This window comes from Cetorhinus maximus, chromosome 7 (genome assembly GCF_964194155.1).
Source record: "Cetorhinus maximus chromosome 7, sCetMax3.hap1.1, whole genome shotgun sequence".
Classification (NCBI taxonomy): domain Eukaryota; kingdom Metazoa; phylum Chordata; class Chondrichthyes; order Lamniformes; family Cetorhinidae; genus Cetorhinus; species Cetorhinus maximus.
The window spans coordinates 43177766-43201997 of record NC_135885.1 but is presented as its reverse complement, the minus strand read 5'-3'; the positions used below and the strand labels follow the sequence as shown (position 1 = coordinate 43201997).

At 40.1% G+C, this 24232-nt stretch overlaps 1 protein-coding gene across 4 annotated transcripts in view; it reads left to right on the top strand.

Annotated features, from left to right (window-relative positions):
- Positions 1-24232, top strand: part of wasf3b (WASP family member 3b) — a 122286-nt gene that overhangs the window by 80759 nt on the left and 17295 nt on the right. For 2 of the 4 annotated variants that reach the window (XM_078545391.1, XM_078545392.1), the window contains exons 4-7: positions 2974-3108; positions 11801-11954; positions 20162-20279; positions 23567-23742. In XM_078545391.1, coding sequence (XP_078401517.1) covers positions 2974-3108; positions 11801-11954; positions 20162-20279; positions 23567-23742 — 583 coding nt within the window. The remainder of the gene's footprint in view (positions 1-2973; positions 3109-11800; positions 11955-20161; positions 20280-23566; positions 23743-24232) is intronic. The other 2 variants (XM_078545394.1, XM_078545395.1) reach the window with 1 other exon arrangement.

Genomic DNA, 24232 nt, shown 5'->3' with positions numbered 1-24232 from the left:
ATGTGTGGAGGGGTGAGGGCTGGAGGACTGTTTTTTATTTTATTATTTTATTTTACTGCTAGGATGAAATTCCAGATCACTGAGGCGGGACTTTCACACAGCCCACCTCCATTGACAGCAGCCCCAATGGCTCCCTCTGAACTCTTTCTGGGGGCATCAGGCCCGATGCCTGTCAACACCTACCCACCATGAACGGAAATTAGACCATCTGGGGCACTTTCTCCTGAGTCAGGTTTGTGGAGCTGGGAATGTTCCCGACTTTGCACTCCCAACTCAGAAGACAAAGTTCAGGCCATAATGTCAGATTTGAAAAAGATGAGTTTTGCACATATCCTTGGAGCACACTTGCCAAAATTGAAGCTAAAGGAATGGTTGCCAGAACTGTGGAAATCATGACTGTGGGTGTGTGGACAGAGCAAATTATGAAGACAAGAAATTAACACTTGGATGATTAGTGATTGAAATTGAATGTTGAAAGTAAAAAGAAAATTGCTATACTGGAAACTGATCAAGTGCTTCCAAGATTGCTTAAATTATATCTGTAGGGTTTCTGGTATGACTGAATTGTGCATCTTGATGGCAGTTATTGTTAAATCAGAAGTGTGAAAACCAAATAGAGTATTCAAATTTTTGTTTTTGCCATTTCATTGCTTATATAAATGTTAATAAGTTTCTTTCGTTGTGAGAGCGCTTAGACAGCTTATGTTCTGTACTATGCAACAATATAAAATTCCACAGAAATTCTCCAGACATATGTAATGACAGTAGTGAAGTACTGTGCAAATACATTATCAAATTCATTGTATGATTGAGCAAGGGCCATTCAGCTCCTGACTTCATTACAGCCTTAGCCCAAACATGGAAAAAGAGCTGAACTCCAGAGACGTGAGAGTGACTGCACTTGACATCAAGGCATTTGACCGAGTGTGGCATCAAGGTGCCCTGGCAAAACTGGAGTCAATGGGAATCAGGGGGAAACCCTTCATTGGTTCAAGTCATACCTAGCACAAAGGAAGATGGTTGCGGTTGTTGGAGGCCAAACATCTCAGTCCCAGGACAACACTGCAGGAGTTTCACAGGGCAGTGTCCTTGGCCCAACCATCTTCAGCTGCTTCATCAATGACCTTCCCTTTGTCATAAGGTCAGAAGTGGGGATGTATGCTGATGACTTACAATGTTCAGCACCTTTCACAACTCCTCAGACACTGAAGCAGTCCAAGCCCATATGCAGCAGACCTGGACAATATTCAGGCCTGGGCTGATAAGTGGCAAGTAACATTCATGCCACAGGACCATCTTTAACAAGAGAGAGTCCAACCAGTGCCCCATGACATTCAATGGCATTACCATCGCTAAATCCCTCACATTCAACATCCTGGGGGTTATCATTGACCAGGAACTGAACTGGACCAGCCATATAAATACTGTGGCTACAAGAGCAGGTCAGAGGCTGGGAATTCTGCAGCAGGTAACTCACCACCTGACTCCCCCAAAGCCTGTCCACCACCTACAAGACACAAGTCAGAAATGTAATGGAATAATCTCCACTAGGAAGTTTGACACCATCCAGGACAAATCACTTGCTTGACTGGCCCACATTCACTACCTTCAACATCCGCTTCCTTCACCACCGACACACTGTGGCAGCATAGTCTACCATCTACAACATGCACTGCAGGAACTCACCAAGGCTGCTTAGACAGCACCTTTCAAGTCCGCGATCCCTACCATCTAGAAGGACCAGGGCAGCAGACAATCTGCAAGTTCCTCTCCAAGCCACACACCATCCTGACTTGGAAACATATTGCCGTTCCTTCACTGTCGCTGGGTCAAAACCCTGGAACTCTGTCCCTAACAGCATTGTGGATGTACCTACACCTCATGGACTGCAACAGTTTAAGAAGGCAGTTCACCATCACCTTCTGAAGAGCAATTGGGTATGGGCAATAAATGCGCCTAGCCAGCAATGCCCCCATCCCATGAAAAGATTTTAAAAAAAGATTTATAGCAGCATGTTACCTCTCAAACTGGAATCAAACTCTGATTAACATCCATTTACTCCCTTTATTATTTGTTTGCATATTTCTTTTTAAATATTGTCTAATGGTACTTATACATGTGGTGCAGTGGTCAGAGAATTACTCTTGCAGTCCTTGTAAATTGCAGTGTCTTAATTTTGCTGCTCAAATAGTAAAATATCGATGAGGATTGCCACTTTTCTATTCAAGGCATAGGCCAAGATTTTCAGGCCCCTTCTGCCTGGCGGGATATGATGGTCCCACCGAATTGATTGGAAATTTAAATGCCTCACCGCATCTGCTGGGGGAGAGATTTGCCAAGGCGGGGCCGGAATATCCTGGCCATAGACCTAATGGTACAGTACTTATCAAGAGAATTTTGGATAGTTACATATGAACATAATGAATTAGGAGCAGGAGTAGGCCACTTGGACCATCGAGCCTGCTCTGCCATTCAATAAGACCATGGCTGATGCGATTGTAATCTCCACTTCACATTCCTGCCTACCCCTGATAACGTTTCATCCCCTTGTTTATCAAGAATCTATCTAGCTCTGCCTTAAAAATATTCAAAGACTCTGCTTCCACTGCCTTTTGAGGAAGAGAGTTCCAAAGACACTCAACCCTCTGAGAGAAAACATTTCTCCTCATCTCTGTCTTAAATGAGCGACCCCTTATTTTTAAACAGTGACCCATAGTTCTAGATTCTTCCACAAGAGGAAGCATCCTTTCCACATCCACTCTGTTAAGACCCTTCAGGATCTTAAAGGTTTCAATCAAATCACCTCTTACTCTTCTAAACTCCAGCGGATGCAAGCCTAACCTGTCCAACCTTTCCTCATTAGACAACCCGCCCATTCCTGGTATTAGTCTTCTAGTTATATAGTAGTTTTCTTCTTTGGCATTATAAATTTCCCTTTTTTTCATTAAACTTTTTCTGTGTCAATCTGTTTAGGCAAACATGCAGAGGATATATTTGGTGAGCTGTTTAACGAAGCCAACAACTTCCATATCCGAGCTAACACTCTCCAAGATAGAATTGATCGTTTGGCTGTCAAAGTTACTCAGCTGGACTCCACAGTGGAGGAAGGTAAGTAATTCCATGGTAGGGCTGATGATGTGATAATTATTATGTTACAAGAAGAATTAATATTACCTTATTATATTTGATTTACTTAAGAAAACCATTAAGAATGTTATCAGTTTTTGAATAATTACTAAAGTCAGTCCAAGATTCCAGTAGGGAAAGAAATAGTAATTTTGTTACTTATTCATACAGATGATGTCCTCTTTTTGTGATAAATTACTTTCTTCTTAGTCCATGGAAATAGAAAGTTAATCCATCTAAGCCTTTTCAAAATATTATTTTAAAAAATACATATTTAGTATAAACTTATTTAAGTTTTGAGCACTGTTAGGTGTACAGTAACACTTAACAATCTAACCTAGCTTTAGGTTTTCTGAAATAGACTAAAAACAAGTTACGACCCTCCTGTGTGCACAGATCACCTAAAGGCAATGCTTCATGATGAGCCCTTCAAGTCCAGAAGGATGATTTTTGAATGACTGCCTTTTAAATGTTCCCCCATTTGCAGATCTGCCTGGGGTCTTGTTCCCAGCTGGATTTCACTGGCATGATGTAGACTATGAACCCGGCATGCCTCTGGGGCTGAAAATTACGTGTAGCCCTTCCATTCCTCCATTTCAATGTAGCTGTAACCATGCAGATATTGTCCAGATGTTCTCTCCTCTACTGTCTGCTACTGCTCAAAATCTGGGTGTTAATGCGATGAGGAATCAGCTCCTCTTTCACTTTTTCTTTCTGCATGCCTTGTGTGTTCTTCTTTTCTCTCATTTGACATGTTGACTCAGGCTCTGTGATTCAAAGCTCTGAAGTTATCTTGTCTTCACCTTGTTACCTTCTTGTAATGGTGTGGACTTGGAGAGTATGAAGGATAGAACAGAGCAGGAAGGTGCATAACCTTGACTATAGAGTGATAGTAGTGCGAGGAGTGTAGAAATTGGTTTCTGGTAGTGACATAACCAATGGTTAGAGTTGACCCCAACTTTTCACAGCTGGTTGTCACTGATCTTATTCTATTGTAAAGTTGATGTTCCTGAATCTGCACCAAGCTGCACCAGGTCACACTCCTTTTAAGGCTCTCCTCAAAACCCATCTGATTATGATTTTTATGATTTATTGCAACACGTGCAATGCAACTGATTATCATCCACTGCGTATAATAGATAGCCAATCCAATACCGCCCCTTTTTTTGCATCATCACACAAGAATAATTTCTACCCCATAATGAAAACAAAAAATTCTGGAAATGCCCTGCAGATCAGGCAGCATTTGTGGAGAAAGAAACCGAGCAAATGTTTCATATTTGCTGAAAGATCACTGACTTAAAACATTAACGTTAACTGTTAAATTATTGCTCACTGTGTATCGCAAATACTTACGAATGGGCCTAAGGCCACTTTCAAACCTGAAAAGTGCCCAGTCTATATCAAATTACCTTGGAAAGGTAAAGTATCTCAAAAATTTGAGCAACAGTGAAGCTAGCTGTTTCACACTGCTACTATGCAATAGCAACGCGAGTAGTGTTTCCACTAAAAGCATATGGTCGTCAAGCCAAAAAGACATTCTGCCCACCACACGAAAGAGTAATGTAGTATGTGAATTTCCGTGCTGGTGTGATTCCAGGTATGTAGGTCGTATGTCCCAGTGACTTGAGGATTGTATCAAACGGAATGTCCTTTCAGCTGTTTGTGATAGGCAGAGTACTGACTTTATTCAACCAACCCATGCTTGGAAAACTCAGAACATAATGTCTAATGTTAGATGTGATTCCGCGATTGGACAGCATTTGCTGAACAATCCTGAATGTGCTAAGAATTACACTAGCAACCGATTTGGGCTCGCAATGTAGCTTGCTTGCCCTTGCTAGAAGCTACATATATTCATATGCAGGGAACTGTCCTCTGCAGGCAAAAGGAATATGTCCAGACATTGCACATTTTTTGAATAAACAGAAGAATGGGGGACCAAAGCTTCCTGGTATATTTGCCATGGCAACATCCTGACCAATCAGAGTTTCATTTGCCAACCTATCAGCACCTCTTTTCCCACACAGTACAAAGGGTTGTTACCTTTGAAATTTGGCATTCTTGCGTCTGCCTTGATGATTGCAAGTCAAAAAGCTTTGACAGCATGTCTCTTTTTCAGCAACACTCAAGTTCTGTTCTACCAAGTGACTGATACTGTTTAAAGTATAATACACATATTATGAAAAACAGAGGAAAAGTCATCACTGATGCCATATTTCTTTAAATGCTCACAAACAATACCACTAAAGTGAAAAACACACTGAGTGCTTATACCTATAACTTTGGCACTGCCTCATTAGCTTTTTTGCTGCGTTGCACAAGGGTAGAGGATCCCACGTGGCTCAGTTCTGGCTATGGTTTCTTTCCTCCTTATTCACCCCTGCTGCGTTAGTTGCATTTAATTTACTGCTCACGCTTTTGAGCTTCAACTCTTGAAGAACACTGCTGTAATGAAGAAGTAAAATAGTTCCATAAATTGAGAAACAAAGTATATTTCAATAATGGGAGTGCTGGGAATGCAACAAATCACTATTTTTGGTAAGTGAGGGAAAACCATGCTGAAGGTAGGAGGCTCAAATCAAAACTTCTAAAGAACGCATCTGAATGCGATACCTGACACCTTAACCCCAATTTCCCATTCACCAAAAGACACGCACTCTATCTTCCCTCTGTCACTGACCATCACAGCATCTGCTTGACCACAGTACAAAAATGAAATCCACCACAGAATGCACATTCCAAATCAAAATTATAAATGAAATCCTATTTTTTTAAATCAAAATGTGTTCATGGGGTGTGGGTGTTGCTGGCTAGGCCAACATTTATTACCGGTCCCTAATTGCCCTTGAGATGGTGATGCACTGTAGTCTGTGTGTTGTCGGCACACCCATCTTGTTGTTTGATGGGCGTTTCCACGATTTTGATCCAGCAACAAGGAAGGAATGGTGATATATCTGTGCATCAGGATGGTCTGTGACTTGAAGAGGAACTTGTAGATGGAGGCCTTCTCATGCACCTACTGCCCTTGTTCTTCTAAGTGGTCGAGGCCGGCATTTTGAAGGTGCTGTTGAAGAAGCAATGAATATTCACTAGATTTGATTTTTAGGTCGAGAGGGTTGTCCTAGAGGGAGAGGTTGAGTAGAGTGGGCCTATACCCTCTGGAGTTTAGAAGAATGAGAGAGAACCTCACTGAAGCATACAAAATTCTGAGAGGGCTTGACAGAGTAGGTGCTTGAGAAGCTGTTTCCCCTGGTTCGAGAGTCTAGAACTAGGTGGCACACAGATCTCAAGATAAGGGGTCGATCATTCGAGACCGAGATGAGGAATTTCTTGATGCAGAGGGTTGTGAATCTTTGGAATTCTCTACCCCAGAGGACTCTGGATGCTCAGTCCTTAAGAGCATTCGAGCTGAGCTGGATAGATAGATAGACAATATAGGAAGTGAGTGGGAAAGTGGAATTGAGGCCAAAAATCAGCCGTGACCTTACAGAATCGTGGAGCAGGCTCAAGGGGGCATTTGGCCCATCCCTTCTTCTATTTCTTGGTGCATTGCAGCAGTTCATCTTATATATGATACACAATACAGCTACGATGCTCTGGTGGTGGAGGTAATTAATGTTTATGATGATGAATGGGATGCCATCAAGATGCTTTGTCCTAAATGGAGTTGAGCTTCTTAAATTTCGGAGTTGTACTCATCTAGGCAAATGGAGTATATTCCATCAACCCCCTGAATAGTGCCTTTTAGATGGTAGACAGAATTTCAGGAGTCATGAGATGAGTAATTCGCTGCAGAACACCTAGCCTCTGACCACCTCTTGTAGCCACAGTATTTATGTAACAGTATTATGCAGCTGTAGTATTTATTGAGTTTCTGGTCAATAGTAACACCCAGGATGCTGATGGTTGAGGATTCAGTTATGGTAATATGTTGAATGTCAAGGGGAGGGTGGTTAGCTCTGTCTTGTTGGAGATAGTCATTGCCTGGCACGAATGTTGCTTGTCACTTATCAACCACAATCTTGTCCAAGTCTTGGTGTATGTGGGTACAGACTGCTTCCTTATCTGAGGAATTAAGAATGGAGCTGAACACTGCACAGCCATAAGGACATAAAAAATAGATGCGGGAATAGGCCAGATGGTCTCGCGGGCCTGCAGCACTATCCAGAAAAATTATGACTGATCAATTCCACTTTCCTGCTCGATCCTTACATTCCTTGATTCCTGTGGAGGGGCCAAATGGCCTACTTTTGCTCCTAATTCCTATGTTAAATGTTTTCCTGTTCTTCCTGCCAAAGTAAATAAGTTCACATTTCACCACATTTTTGCCCACACACCAATCTATGTCCCTTTGCAGACCCTGTGTCCTCCTCACAGCTTACTTTCCCACATAGCTTTGTTTCATCAACAAACTTGGATACAGTGCACTTGGTGTCTTCATCTAAGCGATTAATTGTGAATAGCTGAGGCCCCAGAAAAGATTCTTGCAGCACCCTATTAGATCACAGCCTGCCAACTTGAAAATGAGCCCTTACTCTTAGTTTGTTTTCTATACTTTACCCAATCTTCTATCTATTCTAATTATCCCAACCCCATGAACCTTTGTCTTGTGTAAAATAACCTTTGATGTGGCACCTTGTCTTTTGAAAATTCAAATATACTATGCCAATTGGTTTCATTTTATCTACCTCACTAGTTATATCCTCAAAAAACTCATAGATTTGTCAAATCAATTTCCCTTTCGTAAAACCATGTTGACTCTGTCAAGTTAGATGATTTTCTAAACGCCATTACCAGTGTTCTCCCTAGGCTGTGAGACTGCATGAAAGTTTCTGTGCCAGCTGCGCCAAAGTCAGCCCCTTTGTTATCATATCTGCATGGCTGTGCAAAAAAATTTTAAGGGCCTGTGCGCTTAAACAAATTGGCTGTGCACCACAAAAATAAAGAGGGTACATTGCCTCTTACAACTTCCTTAATAATGGATCCCAGCATTTTCCTGATGACTGATGTCAGGCTAACTGGCCTGTAGTTCTGCTTTTTTTTTCTCTTTATTTCTTGAATAGAGGTGTTACATTTGTAGCTCCTAATCCAGTGGTCCAGAATTTTGAAAGATCACAGATCTGCAGCCACCTCTTTCAGAACCCTAGAATGTAAACTGTCAGGTCCAGGGGATTTGTTGGCTTTTATTCCCATTCACTTCCTCAGGATGTTCTCTCTACTAATATTGAATACTTTAAGTTCCTTACTCTCACTAGAGCCTTGGTTCCACACTATTTCTAGTATGGTTTTTTGTGTTTTCGATTGTGCAAACAGACAAATATTTGTTTAAGTCGCTTCCATTTTGACGGACACATGGGACTGATTTTTAATCGGTTCCAGAGGTGGGACTGAGGATGGGCAGGCCTAGAAAGCTCTGCTGCTTACCAGCTCGTCCTCATCGCTGGACCATTTTCTATTTGTGTAGGATTCTTTTAGGGATCGTTAACATTTAAAGAGAAATCCTAACACCCATTGAATAATTGAACGCAACACAAGGTTTAACATTTTTTTAACAAAAACAGGCTTTACTGTGTATTAAAAAAAAATCAAACACTACATTAACTTAACACAATCTATAATCATTTATGCTACAAACTCAGTTCTACTTTTTACTTGCCCCACCCCCCAATAAGAATTCCCTTAAGTTACAGCAATCTTTAGGGACCAATCCACAAACCACAGCCACCAGTATTTATTTTAACTTTCCTTAGTATTCCAGCTGTTCTCTGAGGTATGACATTTCATGGGGATCCTCCCATTAGTTTTTGGCTAAGTGATCTTCCAATTTTCTTTAAAAACCTCACAACTGTGAACTCTTCAGTTCAAACATGGGCTTCACTGCCTTCTTGCTTAAGGATTTAAACACCAGGACCACTCCCTGGTTCCTAATGGCCCTCAGTCTTCCCACAGTTTCTGTACGGCTGCTGGTCCCACAGCTAATTTCAATTTCTGGCAGATACTTTCTCTCAGCCAGTTCCAAGCTGACCTAAAAAGCTAACTGCTTCCAAGCTAACTCTGTTGACCACCTTCTGCCGCAAGGCTCTGAGAGGACCATTGTAGATCTCTTTCTGTAGTTTTGAGCTAGGCAAATCTTGCAGTTTCATTTTTCCCTCATAAATTCCAAAGCTCAAGCCTCAACGCGCTTTCTCTGCAGTAAAAGATAAGTTTAGTATTTTCCTTGCTAAAGATTCAGACCTGACTAACATTTATTTCCTTTAGCTCCCCCAACTTGGTGAACTGCAGTCTACATAAGGCCCAACCTGCAACTGCCTCTGTCTGTTCCCCAAACTGAACTTCTGTCAGCAAACACACACAAATTGAACAAAGGAACCTTCCTACCCCTATATCCTATCTCTATCCCAATGTGACATTTTTTGGAATGTCCAAACAGAAATTCAAACTAATTATTTTACCTTCACATAACTCTTTGATTCTGTAACCTATATGAATAATTTATATTTCTAATGGATGTAATTGCCTTCTCTCCAGACTCCCTGGTTCTAATAAGAGGTCCAGAGATGGGTCTTTGTTTTTTTTTAAACAACTCTGGCTCTATAAGATAAACACAGGTTAATTAATCATAGTCTTGTTTAATTTGCCTTAAGGGTCATTTTATCAGTTTCTTAACCAGGCTTTTCCATTTACCTTGCATTCAACATTTTACTTCCTAAAACTAAAACTAAATATTATATTCTAAAACCTATGAATTATGAACTAGATAGTTGTAATATTTCACCCAGGAAGAAATGAACATCCTTAACCCTCATGATTCATTTTCATTTATCCCAGTTAAAGTATTACAAACCAACAATATGTTTTATATCTTAATAATTACTTACAATAATTACTTACATGCTGTACACATAATAATCACCCCCCCCACATTGTTCAATTAAATTCATAAGTCCAACTCAGAAGTAGTGTACTGCTGAATTCCTGTCCACTTTAAGATGTAAAATATTACTTTTCACGGTATTTTCAGGAAGCTTTTTTCTTACAGTAGTTAAAATTCAAAGTTCCATCTGCAAAAGGAGATTTTTCATTGCTATTCACATATGAAGTTTCAAGCTCACTTTTTAAAACAGTCCGTAGTTCAATTACCAATAATTGTACTAACAACTAATATATAGCATAATAATTGATAACTATGGGGAGAATTTTCCTCCCGTTGTGGGGGGTTGTGTGGGAGTGGGCGCGAATCCGATTGGCACCCCCGATCAGGTCCGCGCCGCCGTTTTACATGGCCGGGCCAATTTAGCCTCACCCAGCATGACGTGCGCCCAGAAGTGCTGTGTGCTCCCTGTGCGGGCGGCGTGAGGTGGGGGGGCTCCGAGTTGGGGCCTGCACGGAGGTGCCTCAGGGAGATTAGTTTAAGGTTTAAAAATTTAAATAAAGAAAAGAAAATATTTTAAGACGTGCCCTCATGTGACAGTGTCACATGAGCTGGGACATGTCAAGGAACATTAATGAAAAAATGTATTTAATTTACAAACCTTTCACGAAACGGCTCATCCCACCCGTGGATGAGGTTCCACGAAAAATGCGAAGGCCGCCTGGGCTCTTCGCCTGCCCACCAGCCTTAATGTTGGACGGGTAGCTCAGTTTATTATTTTAATTGATATTTAAAAGGCCTTAATAGGCCTTTGACAGTTCAACGGGCACGCAGCCGTGTTGGCTGTGCGCCCACCGAATTGAATATCTAAATGATGCGCAGTGACATCGGGATACCCGCTTGACGTCACCCCGCGTCATGTTACGCCTGCCCCCGCTCGCTGAGCTGACAATTCTGGCCAATATCAACAATTTAAAGCCAATCATGGCATGGGGATGACTAATGTCCATGACTTTTGTCCATTCCTGGCAGCATTCAGAAGCATTTTGTTCCCCAAGAACTCCAATGTTCTTTTGAAAAATTGATGTCGATCTGAAGGTCTTTTACGCTGTCCGCTTCCAACCTATTTATCTCATGTCTCCAAGCAGTGGTCATCATGGACGAAACACTGTGGATACAGGACATCTCTCCTTTCCACCTCCTCCACCAAGACTTATAGTGCAGCACACAAAAACCCTGGAGCTTGTTACCTCCCTATCTCTTTCCCAGGCCAAATTTTCTTCAACCAGCATCTGTTCCAGCCACAATGCATCTCCCCTCTAACAGGTCCATACAAGATTTAAGTGGTATGCGCCACTCATGTTAATGGCCCCCTATGGATGTGTCCAACCAAGGAATATGAAAGTAGTACTGGCTAGATGCAGAGCTCAGTCAACTAAACAGGCAGAAGAAGCAGGTGGCATGCAAGCAAAGGATGAGAATTAATCACATATTGTGATTTCCTTGCCTGTTTTCAGAGGCTATCCAATTTAGCCCCCTCAGTCTTTTTTATGGAGACCTGCCTCTTGCTGCAGGCAAAAGTAGTGGGGGAATGAAGGCAAAAAATCAAATAGTGTGAACCGAAAGACCGACTGACTTTTTTTAAGTTCTATTCCTTGTAATCAATAAATTTTAAAGTTTTACAGATGCATGAAAATTAAAATTAAATGTGTATTTTTAATATGTCAGTGATTAGTGTACTGCGCTAGTTGTAATCTTAGATATTGAAAACAAGGCTTCATATTGAATGTTGCTGTGTAGTTTCTTTACAGGATATCAACATGAGGAAAGCTTTTAAGAGTTCTACAAGACAAGATCAACAGGTCGTTTCAAAGAGTTCAACCCCAAACCCAGTGCTGGAAATGTATACCCAGAGCGATAAACCACCTCCACTGGATATTCTTTCATCATACAGGTATGAATGTGAAATGAAAGACTAGATATTTTGCTTTTATAGATTTGCCGGACATGTTTGGTGTAGTGGGACTTCTACCTACTGAAAAGCTGTACCTCTGACCGCATCTGATTCTTGGCTTCAGTCATTTGTAGTTTTGGCATGAATCCTCATATCCACAGAGGGCTTCCATAGCATTCCATTTGTTGGTAGCCTCAAAAAGCCAAAGATTTTGCTAGGCACTATCTATCTCTTGTGAAATGTGTTGGCTGCTTTTTACAAGTTTTGAAAAAATTTTTCTTTTGTCCTCAAGTTTACTCTTGTACTCTGGTGCAAATCCAATGTTAAAACTGACCCATTGGACCCCTGAATTCAGACAACCGGACGGTAAAACTTTAAGTACCAATACAAATGCTGAACTTACTTTGTTCATTAAACATGTAGCGCAGCACCCTAAATTTTTCAGAAATCTGATTTATTTTTGAATGTCTTGTCATTTAAAGGTTTATTACTCATGTTTTCTCTAACTGTAAATAACTAAAATTTGTAGTAGATATCGAAATGACTCACCGGAGAGATATCAAGCTGAATTATTTAAAAATGTAAATAATCTTTACATTTAAAAACACAAAAATGTTCATTATATTTTGTTTTAGTGGGAAGTGAAGCAGAATCACAATTCTGTGAATGTTTTTCTACATGCATCGGTCAGCATTGATGTAGAAATACCTATTATAATGATTTCAAACCCAGCTGTGAGCTTATTGAACGTGCTGCTAATGTAAAGACAAGTCTTTGGTCACATTCAGCCTCTTGATGTTAGCTGGAAACTTCAAACATTTCTCAGGCAGTGAAATCTAGAAATAAGCTTATGCTTCTTAACTAAATTCAAGCTATTTTGAGTGATTAAATTCATAGGAACTCACCATTGTGGTCATTGACCTGAAATGTTAGCTCTTTGGGCAGAATCCTTCATATGGGGGGGGGGCTTGGCGGGAATTAGGGCCCGCCCAGCGTAAGACATGACTGGTAATGCTCAGCGCTACCTGTGCGGGCGGGGGGAGGAGGGAGAGTCGGGGCTAGCGCTCTTTCATGCATGCGCGCGGAAGAGCGCTTCAATCTCCCTGAGGCATGGAACTGCCTCAGAGATTGAATCGATATTAAAATGATTAAATAAAAGGCTTAAAAATGTATTTAAACATGTCCCCTCATGTCACATGAGTTGGGACATGTTTTTATATTTATGAAAATGTTTTTTTTTCATATAACTATAAGAAGCCTCATCCTACTTGTGGATGAGGTTTCCTAAAAAATACGAAGGCCGCTTGGCCTTTTTTCCTGCCTGCCAACTGTAAGGTCGAATGGGGAGCATTAACAAGTACTTCAATTAATGTCTTAATGGTCTTAATAGGCCATTTACATATCGGTGGGCGCGCAGCCGACTCTGGCATGCACCCGCCGAATGAAACATCGCTACTCAGTGTGATGACGTCAGGACACATGCCCAACGTCCTTGCACGTCATTTTACGCGCCAGGGTGTCAGGCCCACCCTTGCACCCCTACTGAAAAATTCTGCCCTTTCTCTCCACAGAGGATACCTGACTTCAGTATTTCCAGTGTTTTCTGCTTTTATTTTAAAGCCATGATTGTGTTTCTGTTATCAAACTTGCAAATTTTTTTTTATTCGTTCATGGGATGTGGGCGTCACTGGCTAGGCCAACATTTATTGCCCATCCCTAATTGCCCTCGTTTAGAGGGCATTTAAGACTCAACCACATTGCTCTAGGTCTGGAGTCACATGTAGGTAAGACCAGGTAAGGATGGTAGATTTCCTCCCCTAAAGGACATTAGTGAGCCAGATGGGTTTTTACAAGTCTAAGGGAATGCACTTTTAATTAGAAAAAAAAGTCTTAATAAAAAGTATAGATTCATAATTCTATGGCATTATTTGGCATCACCAACGACTTGCCTGAGAGATGGTCCACATCAAGCTCAACGAGAAGCAGTTGAGTACCCTGCATCCTACCCTGGTGGTACAAACTTTCTTGAAGCAGGCATAGTTGTAATAGCGATTCTATCAGTGAATGGCGAATGCTGCCAGCAACTCTCTGTTCTCATTAATGGAGGTCAATTGGTATCTCCACTTCATGAGCAGTAATCCGGCAGACTGGAACATGCACCCATTTATAGAACCCACCTTATTCTTCTTCTATTGATTTCAATAGAATCAAGGCTATGTGCAAAGGACAGGGCAGTGAGACTAATTGGAAAGCTCTTTCAAAGAGTCATCAGAGGCATTATGGTTCAAATAGCCTCTTTCCATGCCGATTCAATAATGAGCAGCTAATCCATCTCCCAACATTACAGCCCAGGCAGAATGAAAATTTTTGCTAGAGTACAATTAAAAAAAACTTAATCACATCGCATATTAGAAGCAGAAATTTAATAAAGAGCTCCCAGATTGGTAGAAATTATGTCGCAACAGTTGATAAATTACATCCTGACTTAATGCATTGGATTTTATGTTAAATTATATTCTGTATATTCATGGATATGAAGCAAATTGGCAATTAATAAATTACTGTTTTGGAGAAACAAGGCCAAAATTAGCATCATAGTATTTGAAACACTTCAGAATTAGCAAGCCTACTATAGCTTTTATGGGCATGTGACATTTAACTACAGGTTCTGACAGTTTGGTAGCTGGTTGACGGGACATTAGCTTTTAAGTTTTCTCTGTACTTGAGTGTTTATGTCAAAACAAAAGTAGACATTGATTTACAAAGAATTGGAGTCTACAAAAAACAATCTGAACTGAATATTATTTAAGCTGGCTGTTTAATTTGGAACATTTGACTATTGTGTGTGTCACTAACTGAATTTAATCAGTCAACAGTTTTTTTAAAGAATTAACCGTTTCTAGGATCTGCACTTCAGTTACAAAATGTAGAGTTAATCTTCAGTTCAAGTGAAATAGCATTCAGCACTGTGCCAAAGCTTCTGCCAACAGTAAAACCACCTAATTATTTCAGATTTTCGTGATGTGTGTTATTTATTTAAAGGGACTCTGCCTTCATGGAAAAAATAAACCAAAATCTGCTTTGGTTTGTTCATCAACACATAATTCATTGAGGTAAACTTTGTTTAATAAACACCAATCCATCACTGGAATATGACATACATGTGACAAAATTAACTCTTCTGCCCCTATAAATAAAAGATTTTTCAAGAAGACGTGCCTTTTTCAAACTAAATCCTTAACACATTGAAGAACCTGAGAAAATTTTGAGAAGTAGAAGCTCCCTTTTATTGGGAAATATTGAATTACATTACATATGTATATTAAATGTCAATAAAATAAATAAATATCAATTCTTGCCATAAATAAGACACTGAACCAGAACAACAATCTTCCATGCTAATTACCTCTGCCCCTGAAGGTGGGCAGAAGTAATATTTTCGATCCTATTTGTTATCTATGAACAATATATTGCAAAATTAATAGACATATTTCAACAAAACTTGGTAAACAGATAGGATTTGCACAGGAAGAACTGGTTAGTTTTGGCAAAGATGTGGATCCTGATGTGGATCCTGGGGCTGAATTTCCCTCTGATTGGCAGGCAGCTCTAGCAGTCCTTACGGTGTCAAAACTGAGTTTTGGGCGTTTCTGGCTCTACAGTAAGACCCAGAATGCAAGCGTGGTGTCAGACCAAGGTAAGTCCGGGGAGGGATGGGGCAGCCTGGGTTGGGGATGTGGGTTTTGGAGGCCATACAGGGAGGAACAAAGTGGGGGGAGGCCTTGATGCACACAGGTTCTCCATCAATTTAGTGCCCATCCTTCCTTCCTACTTTTTCCACAAAGTTTTTAAAAAAGGCCTATTCACTCCCACCTGCCTGCCCATGCCAACTGTATTATTGTGTGGGCAGCATAATATTTACAAAGATATGAATTAGGAGCAGGAGTAGGCCACTTGGCTCCTTGAGCCTGCTCCGTCATTCAATAAGATCATGGCTGATCTGATTGTAACCTCCTGCCTGCCCGCGATAACTTTTCATCCCCTTGTTTATCAAGAATCTATCTATCTCTGCCTTAAAAATATTCAAAGACTCTGCTTCCATCGCCTTTTGAGGAAGAGCATTCCAAAGTCACTCTACCCGCTGAGGGAAAGAATTTCTCCTCATCTCTGTCTTAAATGGGAGACCCCTTATTTTTAAACAGTGACCCTTAGTTCTAGATTCTCCTATAAGAGGAAACATCCTCTCCACATCCACCCTGTCAATCCCCCTCAGAATCTTAAAAGTTTCAATCAAATCGTCTCTTACTCTTCTAAACTCCATGAATACAAGCCTAGCCTGTCCAAACTTTCGTCATAAGACAACCTGCCCATTCCAGGTTTTAGACTAGTAAACCTTCTCTGAACTGCTTCCAACGCATTTACATCCTTCCTTAAATAAAGAGAGCGATTCTGTGCACAGTACTCCAGATGTGGTCTCACCAGTGGCCTGTACTCCCTACTTTTATATTAAATTCCCCTTGCAATAAATATAACATTCTATTAGCTTTCCTAATTACTTGCTGCACCTGCATATTAGCCTTTTGTGATTCATGCACTAGGACACCCAGATCCTTCTGAATCTCAGATCTCTGCAATCTCTCACCATTTAGATAATTTTTTTTTACCCTTCCTGCCAAAATGGACAATGTCATATTTGCCCACATTATACTCCATTTGCCTGGGGTGGAATTTTACAGCCCTGTCAGGGGCGAGGCCGGAAAATGCGACAAGCAGTTCAAAAGTCTGTTGACTTCGGCAGGACTGGAAAATTCCGCCAGCGGGACAGGCTGTAAAATTCTACCCCAGATCTTTGCCCACTCACTTAACCTATCTATATCCCTTTATAGCCTCCGTATGTCCTCTTCAAAACTAATTTCCCTACCTATCTTTGTGGCATCAGCAAATTTAGCAACCATACCTTTGGTTCCTTTATCCAAGTAAATTATATAAAATTGTAAAATGTTGATGCCCCAGCACTGATCCCTGGGTCAATTCACTTGGTAACAAGCTCCATTGGCCATTAGTAATTTATTAAAAAATGGCAGTCTGCTGATTTCGGTGCCTGCACGCCTACCCTTCTACGGGGACTGGGTCAGGAGTAGGTATGAAGGCAGTAGGCTAGCCACCCATCGTATCTTGCGTGCCCCCCTGCTGTAAACACGCCCAGTGGGGGCAGCCATAAAACCCAGCCCCTGGAATTTTTTTGAAGGATCTGTTAATATTGGGAGATAGGGCAAATGGACTTTTATTTTAGAATGTTGTGGATTATCTCAGCTGCTATGGTAGAATTTGTCACAGCTGTTAAAACGTAAGCAGAGTTTTCAGAGCAGGTTGTTGGATGTGGATTGGCCTGAAACCTCCTCAGTGAGATGGAAGTTCTTAATAAAAAGATCTTTTTTTTCAGATTTGTAGTTAGAGCTTCAACCAGACAAGGAAAATCCTCAAGGGAGAGCTCAATAATTGTCATAACATTGAGTTAACACATCATGGTGGAGGTATGCACTCTACTTTTTTTAATATTCATTCATGGGATCTGAGCATCGTTGGCTAGGCCAACATTTAATGCCCATCCCTAATTGCCTTTGAGAAAATGGTTGTGAGCTGCCTTCTTGAACAGCTGCAGTCCATGTGGTGTAGGTAGACAGTTCCAGGAGGGAGTTCCAGGATTTTGACCCAGTGACAGTGAAGGAATGGCAATATATTTCCAAGTCAGGATGGTATTTGGCTTGGAGGGGAACTTCCAGGTGGTGGTGCTCCCATGCGTCTACTGCCCTTGTCCTTCTTGATGGTAGCGGTCATGGGCTTGGAAGGTGCTCTCTGAGGAGTCTTGGTGAGTTCCTGCAATGCATGTTGTAGATGGTACACACGACTGCCACTGTGCATCGGTGGTGGAGGGAGTGTATGTTTGTGGATGGGACGCCAATGTAGTGGACTGCTTTGTCCTGGATGGTGTCAAGCTTCTTGAGTGTTTTTGGAGCCGCACTAATCCAAGCGAGTGAAGAGTATTCCATCACATTTCTGACTTGTGCCTTGTAGAGGTGAACAGGCTTTCCGGAATCAGGAGGTGAATTACTTGCCATAGGATTGCAAGCCTCTGACCTGCACTTCAGTTACTGTATTTATATTGCTAGCCCAGTTCACTTTCTGGTCATTGGCAACTCCCAGGATGTTGATAGTAGAGGATTCAGCGATGGTAACACCATTGAATGTCAAAGGCTGATGGCTAGATTCTCTCTTCGGGATGGTCATTGCCTGGCACTTGTGTGGCATGAGTGTTACTCACCACTTGTAAGCCCAAGCCTCGATATTGTCCAGGTCTTGCTGCATTTGAACATGGACTGCTTCAGTATCTGAGGAGTCGTGAATGGTGTTAAACATTGTGCAATCATCAGCGAATATCCCCACTTCTGACCTTATGATGGAAGGAAGATATTTGTCCTGGCCAGAAGACAGGAAGGAAAATATATATGTCAACGTCAACCTGACTACTTTATAAAATTATTTTTATTTTAAAAATGGACAAGGCTTTACTATGACTAGCCACGACTCATATCAGAAGAATTTCTAACCTTCAGAAACCAGCAGGGACCTTGTTATCTTTAAAGGGGTGCTAATGCTGTCTATGACTGCTGACAATCAAGTTCCAAAGAAATGCACCGAACATTTTACATTTATATGGCAGACCTCCAGCCAACGGAGATGGTATGTCTGCAAAGGATAAAAGGGTTCCTTGACTCCTCTATTAAACACCTCAAGGTTCCAGATCTGGAAAAATACTTCCTTTGTCCAAGGAGAAGTGGGAGGTATGTCACATGACCTCCCCCAAACTGCTAGAACCTGAAATATTGCCATGTGGAACTGAACCCAGGCAATTTTTCATTTTACCATCTAACAGGTAGCAGCAGAAAGAGCGCTGTCCAGGTGAAGTGCCTGGCCCTCATCTACACTGTGTACTACTGGAATATTTGAACTCCTGTCTTGGAGCCTGTAAGACTCATTCACCTCATTCACCTGTATGTGCCACTTCCATCGTGGAAATCCACGCTTCCGGAAAGTCGGATCAGCCTGCTAACCCCTGAAGGAATATGCCACTGTACTTTTGATTCTGGACTTATGTGAAATCATAACACTTACTTTTATTGTTGCCTTGCCCTGCTGCCCTTTCTTTCCCTTATCCCTCTTTTATTATATGAGTGCAACAGGGGCGGGCATTGCAAAACCCTTTCTCACATTTGTATGTGTAAAAATAAACCTCGTATTTTACCTTATCTCGAGTTTGCTGAGGAGTTATTAATAAAGGATTGGATCACTCTAAACTAAAAGGGAAACATGCCACCACTTATAAAGGGGGAAATCCGAAATCAAACACCCCTTTCTGTTTAGGGATGGGTAGTGAGAGGGGAAATCAGGGCTGTTTAAATTAATCCCCCCTCCTGTCCATAACATATTGATGAAGCAGCTGATATGGTTGGGCCTAGGCCACTACCCTGAGGAACTCTTCTGAATGCCCTTTTCACTTTTTGGATAATGTGTTTATTTTTTTTTTTAAACCTCTTTTTGTCATTAGAAGTTAACCTCTTGAGGTGAAGAAACAAAGGCTGGGATTTTCTGTCTCCGAAACCAGCGGGCATCATTGTGGGTGCGATGGGAAAATTTGGAGAGCCGTTGGCTTTATAGGCTCTCCAGATTTTCCTGTCCTGCCTGCAACGATGCCTGCAGGTGTTGGGGTGGAAAATTCTGCCCAAACCTTTGGTCATAGAATGGTCAGCAGAATTTTCAATGCATAATAGATTCTTATTTCGTCAGAGAACTTGTAAGAAGCACATCTTTTCATATTGCGTGTAATGGAACAAAATATCTGAAACCTATAAGGAAAAAATCTCTGAAATTTGAAGAGAAATAAGTACAGGGACTCATTAAATTATGATTGACAATCAAAATCACAAAAAGTTAATTTGAAAATCAAATAGAATTGTTTATCAGATGCTGCTTAAAAATTATTCTAGTACAGTGAAATCTTACCACTTCAATCACTTTTGAGACTTACCAAGTGATCATCTTTGGGTTGGCATTTATCCGAAGCTATTACTGTAGACCTTCGGGACAGAATTCACTGCACTACCTTGGCATTTATGAAGTGCTGAAATGATTGCATTTTCCTCTTGCAGAGATGATAAGAAAGATGGACTTAAGTTTTACACAGATCCATCTTATTTTTTTGACTTGTGGAAAGAGAAGATGCTGCAGGATACTGAGGATAAGAGGAAAGAGAAAAGAAGACAAAAGGTACAAAGCATTAGAGAAGATTTTTATATCTGCATTATACAATCTACAAACAGCCATAATTAACTATTGTTAATATATCTAAATTATACTATGTTTTACAGTGTTGATGCATGCCAAAGTAATTTGACTGAAGATTTAAAAATAATTTAACAAGGATTTAACTTTCTACAGTGCTTTAAAAAAATAGCGCTGTATTTGTTAATCCAGAATAATACAAAATGATGAAAACTAAACTACTTTCAAAAATAACGCTGTAAGTGCATCTATTAAAATCTAATAGCTTAGCAGTTGGTTTTACTATTTTGTGCACATTAAGATACATATAGCCAGGCTTTCAAATAAGGAGACTTAAAAGTAGTGTTTTTGATTACATATTTGCGAAGGTGCTTTTAGCCTTTTTGACCCTTGATTGAGCAATTGAAATAACATGATAACAGCCTTGTGTTTACAAGTGTCAGTACATAATAGACTGATTTTCATGATTCAACACACACATGTCGTTGGGTCGCATTTTAGCCATTTGGTGAGGTGTGCCAGGAAGAGGTCAAAACCAGATGAGGCACTATCCATTTAGGGTGGGTCAGGAAAAATCGTTATTGTGCTTCTGGATGCTCCCTACAAAGCAACAGAGGCCTGGAAATGGGCTGACCATTTTTCTGGTGCGGGAATGGTATGTGGCCAAAGGGGAACCCAAGAGAGGTTAACATGTGATTTATAAAAATAAACTGTAAACATATAACTTCTGTTGTTACGCCTCCCCTCCTTTCCTCAGATTTTGCTTCTATAGGAAGAGGTAATTGCAGAGAAATTCTTTTATACAGATGAGTGCTGAACTAGTACTGAATGTTTATTTCAGATACTAGGTTGGCATGTGGGCTTGTCCAGATGCTGCCATTTGGGACTTCGGTGAAGCCAATTGATAGCCAGTCTCAAAGCTGAAGTCAGTGTTGCAGCTCTCAGAAGTGTCTGGAAACCCAAAATACTGAGTACTTATATAATGATGGAAATACAAAATTCTACCAGATAGCATATCCCTTTTTTATTTTTCACATTATTCCATCAAACAGGCTGTAAATTTTAACTCAATGAAAGTGGTCTAACAATGATGGCCAAGGCTTTCTGCTTCGACTCTTGTTTGTTGCAATGATTGGAAAATTGTGAGCCTTTGAGCACTGAAGCACATAACTATATTCCTTAAGTCTATGTACATCTAACCATGAGACTACAATATTATTCAGTTATGGACATGAAGTATCATTTTTTTAAGTAACACATGGGTCTCAATTTTAGCCCCTTCCTCTCATCCAGTGACAATGATGCATAAAAGGTGTTAAGCTTAAGCCAAATTGATTTCCCAGCCTGGGATAGTACAACTTGCCTGACTTTCAAGTTGGCCGAGACTATTGCTATAGGCAGGTGAGGACCTCTTTTAAAAGCAAACCTTGCTGCTTAATGACATTATCAGTGCAGTGTCTTGATGCTAACGGAAAGTCACAAGGAGTTGCACAACGTCTGGACCTCACAGCAGAACTATGGGAGACAACTGATTGGCCCAAAGAGGGTATTAATTTCAAAACCTACTTCTGTGGCAAGGAAGCCACTGCAAGAGGTGTTCCAATAAAATTAATTTTTCCTTACCTCAGCAGATTCCGTAAATATTTTGTTTGCACAACGAGGCCAAGGATATTATGAAATGCACCATTTTCATTTCCTTTTAAAATCGGGACCATGATTTCAGTAATTGGAATGTTGAGACAGAAGATAAAATCGTACCACTTATTCCTAAAATGTAAAAACAGGTATCTATCATCTCATCTCATAAGAAATATGAGATTAACTATCTCCCAAAAAATATTGTAAACCAGTGCTAATTTTCAAATTCTTATGACTCCCAAGATTTTGCTAATTATTTTTGTTTTCAACCTCTTCCCCCACGCCCAAGAATTACCAATTTATGATAACAGAGATGTTAATCTTTTTGTGTTTCCATCATTGCCTATGAATAACAACTTACTATCTCAGTACTTAAAAACATTTAGCACAATTTTAAACAAGCTGTGTTTTCTACTGCTTGATTTGGAGTTCCTTTTGAAATTTGTTGCACTTGTGTGTCTTGTTAACATACGTGTAAAAAACAGTCATTAACATAAACATGTCATTTTGCATTTTAACCAAACGCAGCAAATTATTTGCTGTTACAATTCTGTGTTAATTCTGAAAGCAGGTATGAAATGAACCATCTGTGCATGAATTTGTAAATATCCTGTTCTTCAGTATTAACTTTTCACTGCAGTAATAATAAGCATTTATCAGATTTTAATCATACTTGATACATCAACAGCGAGATTTTCCACCCACTTCATCAATAGTTGGAACATCAAATTTTTGGTTTCCTTTCTTTTAAGTGAGCTGGACATAACCTTCTTAAGTTAGTGTCCATAAATACTGACTAAGGATGCAATTAAATATTTAATATCATTTAACCAAACTTATACATTTTGTTAGACAAATGATTAATTTAAAAATATTATTAGTTTAAAGCTAAATCCTTGACATAACTGCTGACAGCATTAGTGGATGTACACTTAATACATTTGTACAGGACCCCCATGTATGCTGTTTTACTGGAGGCATTAATCTTTTTGAAATGTGATTTAATCCTGTATTAAAATAGCAGACAGAGGGATATCATACAAATGTAGTAAAGTTTGATCTATTAATGTCACCAACAGTAATTTCAAGGTTCGCATATTAACACTAAATTTGTGTGATGCCTGAAAGGAGTAATAATATGTTATAGTATAACAGCAAGAAAATAGCACAACTTGTACCAACAGAATGGAACTGAACCATAATTGCATCAATTTGTTCTTTATTGAAAATTTTTTTTTACTCTAATTCTGCTTTGGTGTGTGCTCCTTTCATTTTGACAGTTTTGTTTTTCATAATCTTTAAAAACATTGTTCGCATTTTGAGTCAAACTCATTGTTTCCAGTGGAATTCCACTTACTGTTCTATTCCTTAATAGAAGTGAAAATTATACAAAATAATTAAGCGTTCACAAAGATATCATTGACTTGAGTACTACATTGAAATCCAAAAATTATTAATAATCTATATTAGTAGTCCACACCTTGTAGAGTGAAAAAATGAAAAATCATGCTGCTTTTGGTACAATTTGCAAGATTCCTTCTTTGAAGCATCACACTTTCTTTCTGTTGCACTAACAAAATTTACCCACTCTATCTCGTCATTCTATCTCTTGGCATGCTTTCTTCATACCTTAGGAGCAGAAACGTGTAGATGGCACAACCCGTGAGGTGAAAAAAGTTAGAAAGGCCAAGAACAGGCGCCAAGAATGGAATATGATGGCATATGACAAAGAACTTAGACCTGACAACAGGTTATCTCAAAATCTATACCATGGAGCATCTTCAGAGGGATCAGTGTCCCCAGACAATAGGTCTGTGCATATCAAAACCACCAGGTCTATAATAATTTGGAAGAGTAACTATGTTTCTAGAATTCTTTGTTATTTACTGCAAGAGTGACAAACTATAATTAGATATAATGCTTTTTTGAATATTCTAATCAAGAAAAGTATACTGAGGTTTTGTTCAGTAAAAACAAAATCAATCTGAATATAAATATAAAACAACTCTCTTTCTTATTTAAAGCTGACAATGTTTGGAAACATTTACCAATTGCACTTAAAGCTGTGAATTGTACTAATTAACTGAGGTGTTTCAATTCCAGGATAAGTTGATTTTATTGTGCTCATTGAAAGAATAATAATGTTGCGCAATGGAACGGTTTCCATTTCAGGTACCCTGGCTCCAATGTCTACCTGATCTGTTGGGAGGCTGCCACAGTTTCATGATGGCCTTCTGATACAAAGGATACCCCATGCAGCGGCTGGAAAATCCAGTCAGTGTCAAGAGAGTGCCAGTCCC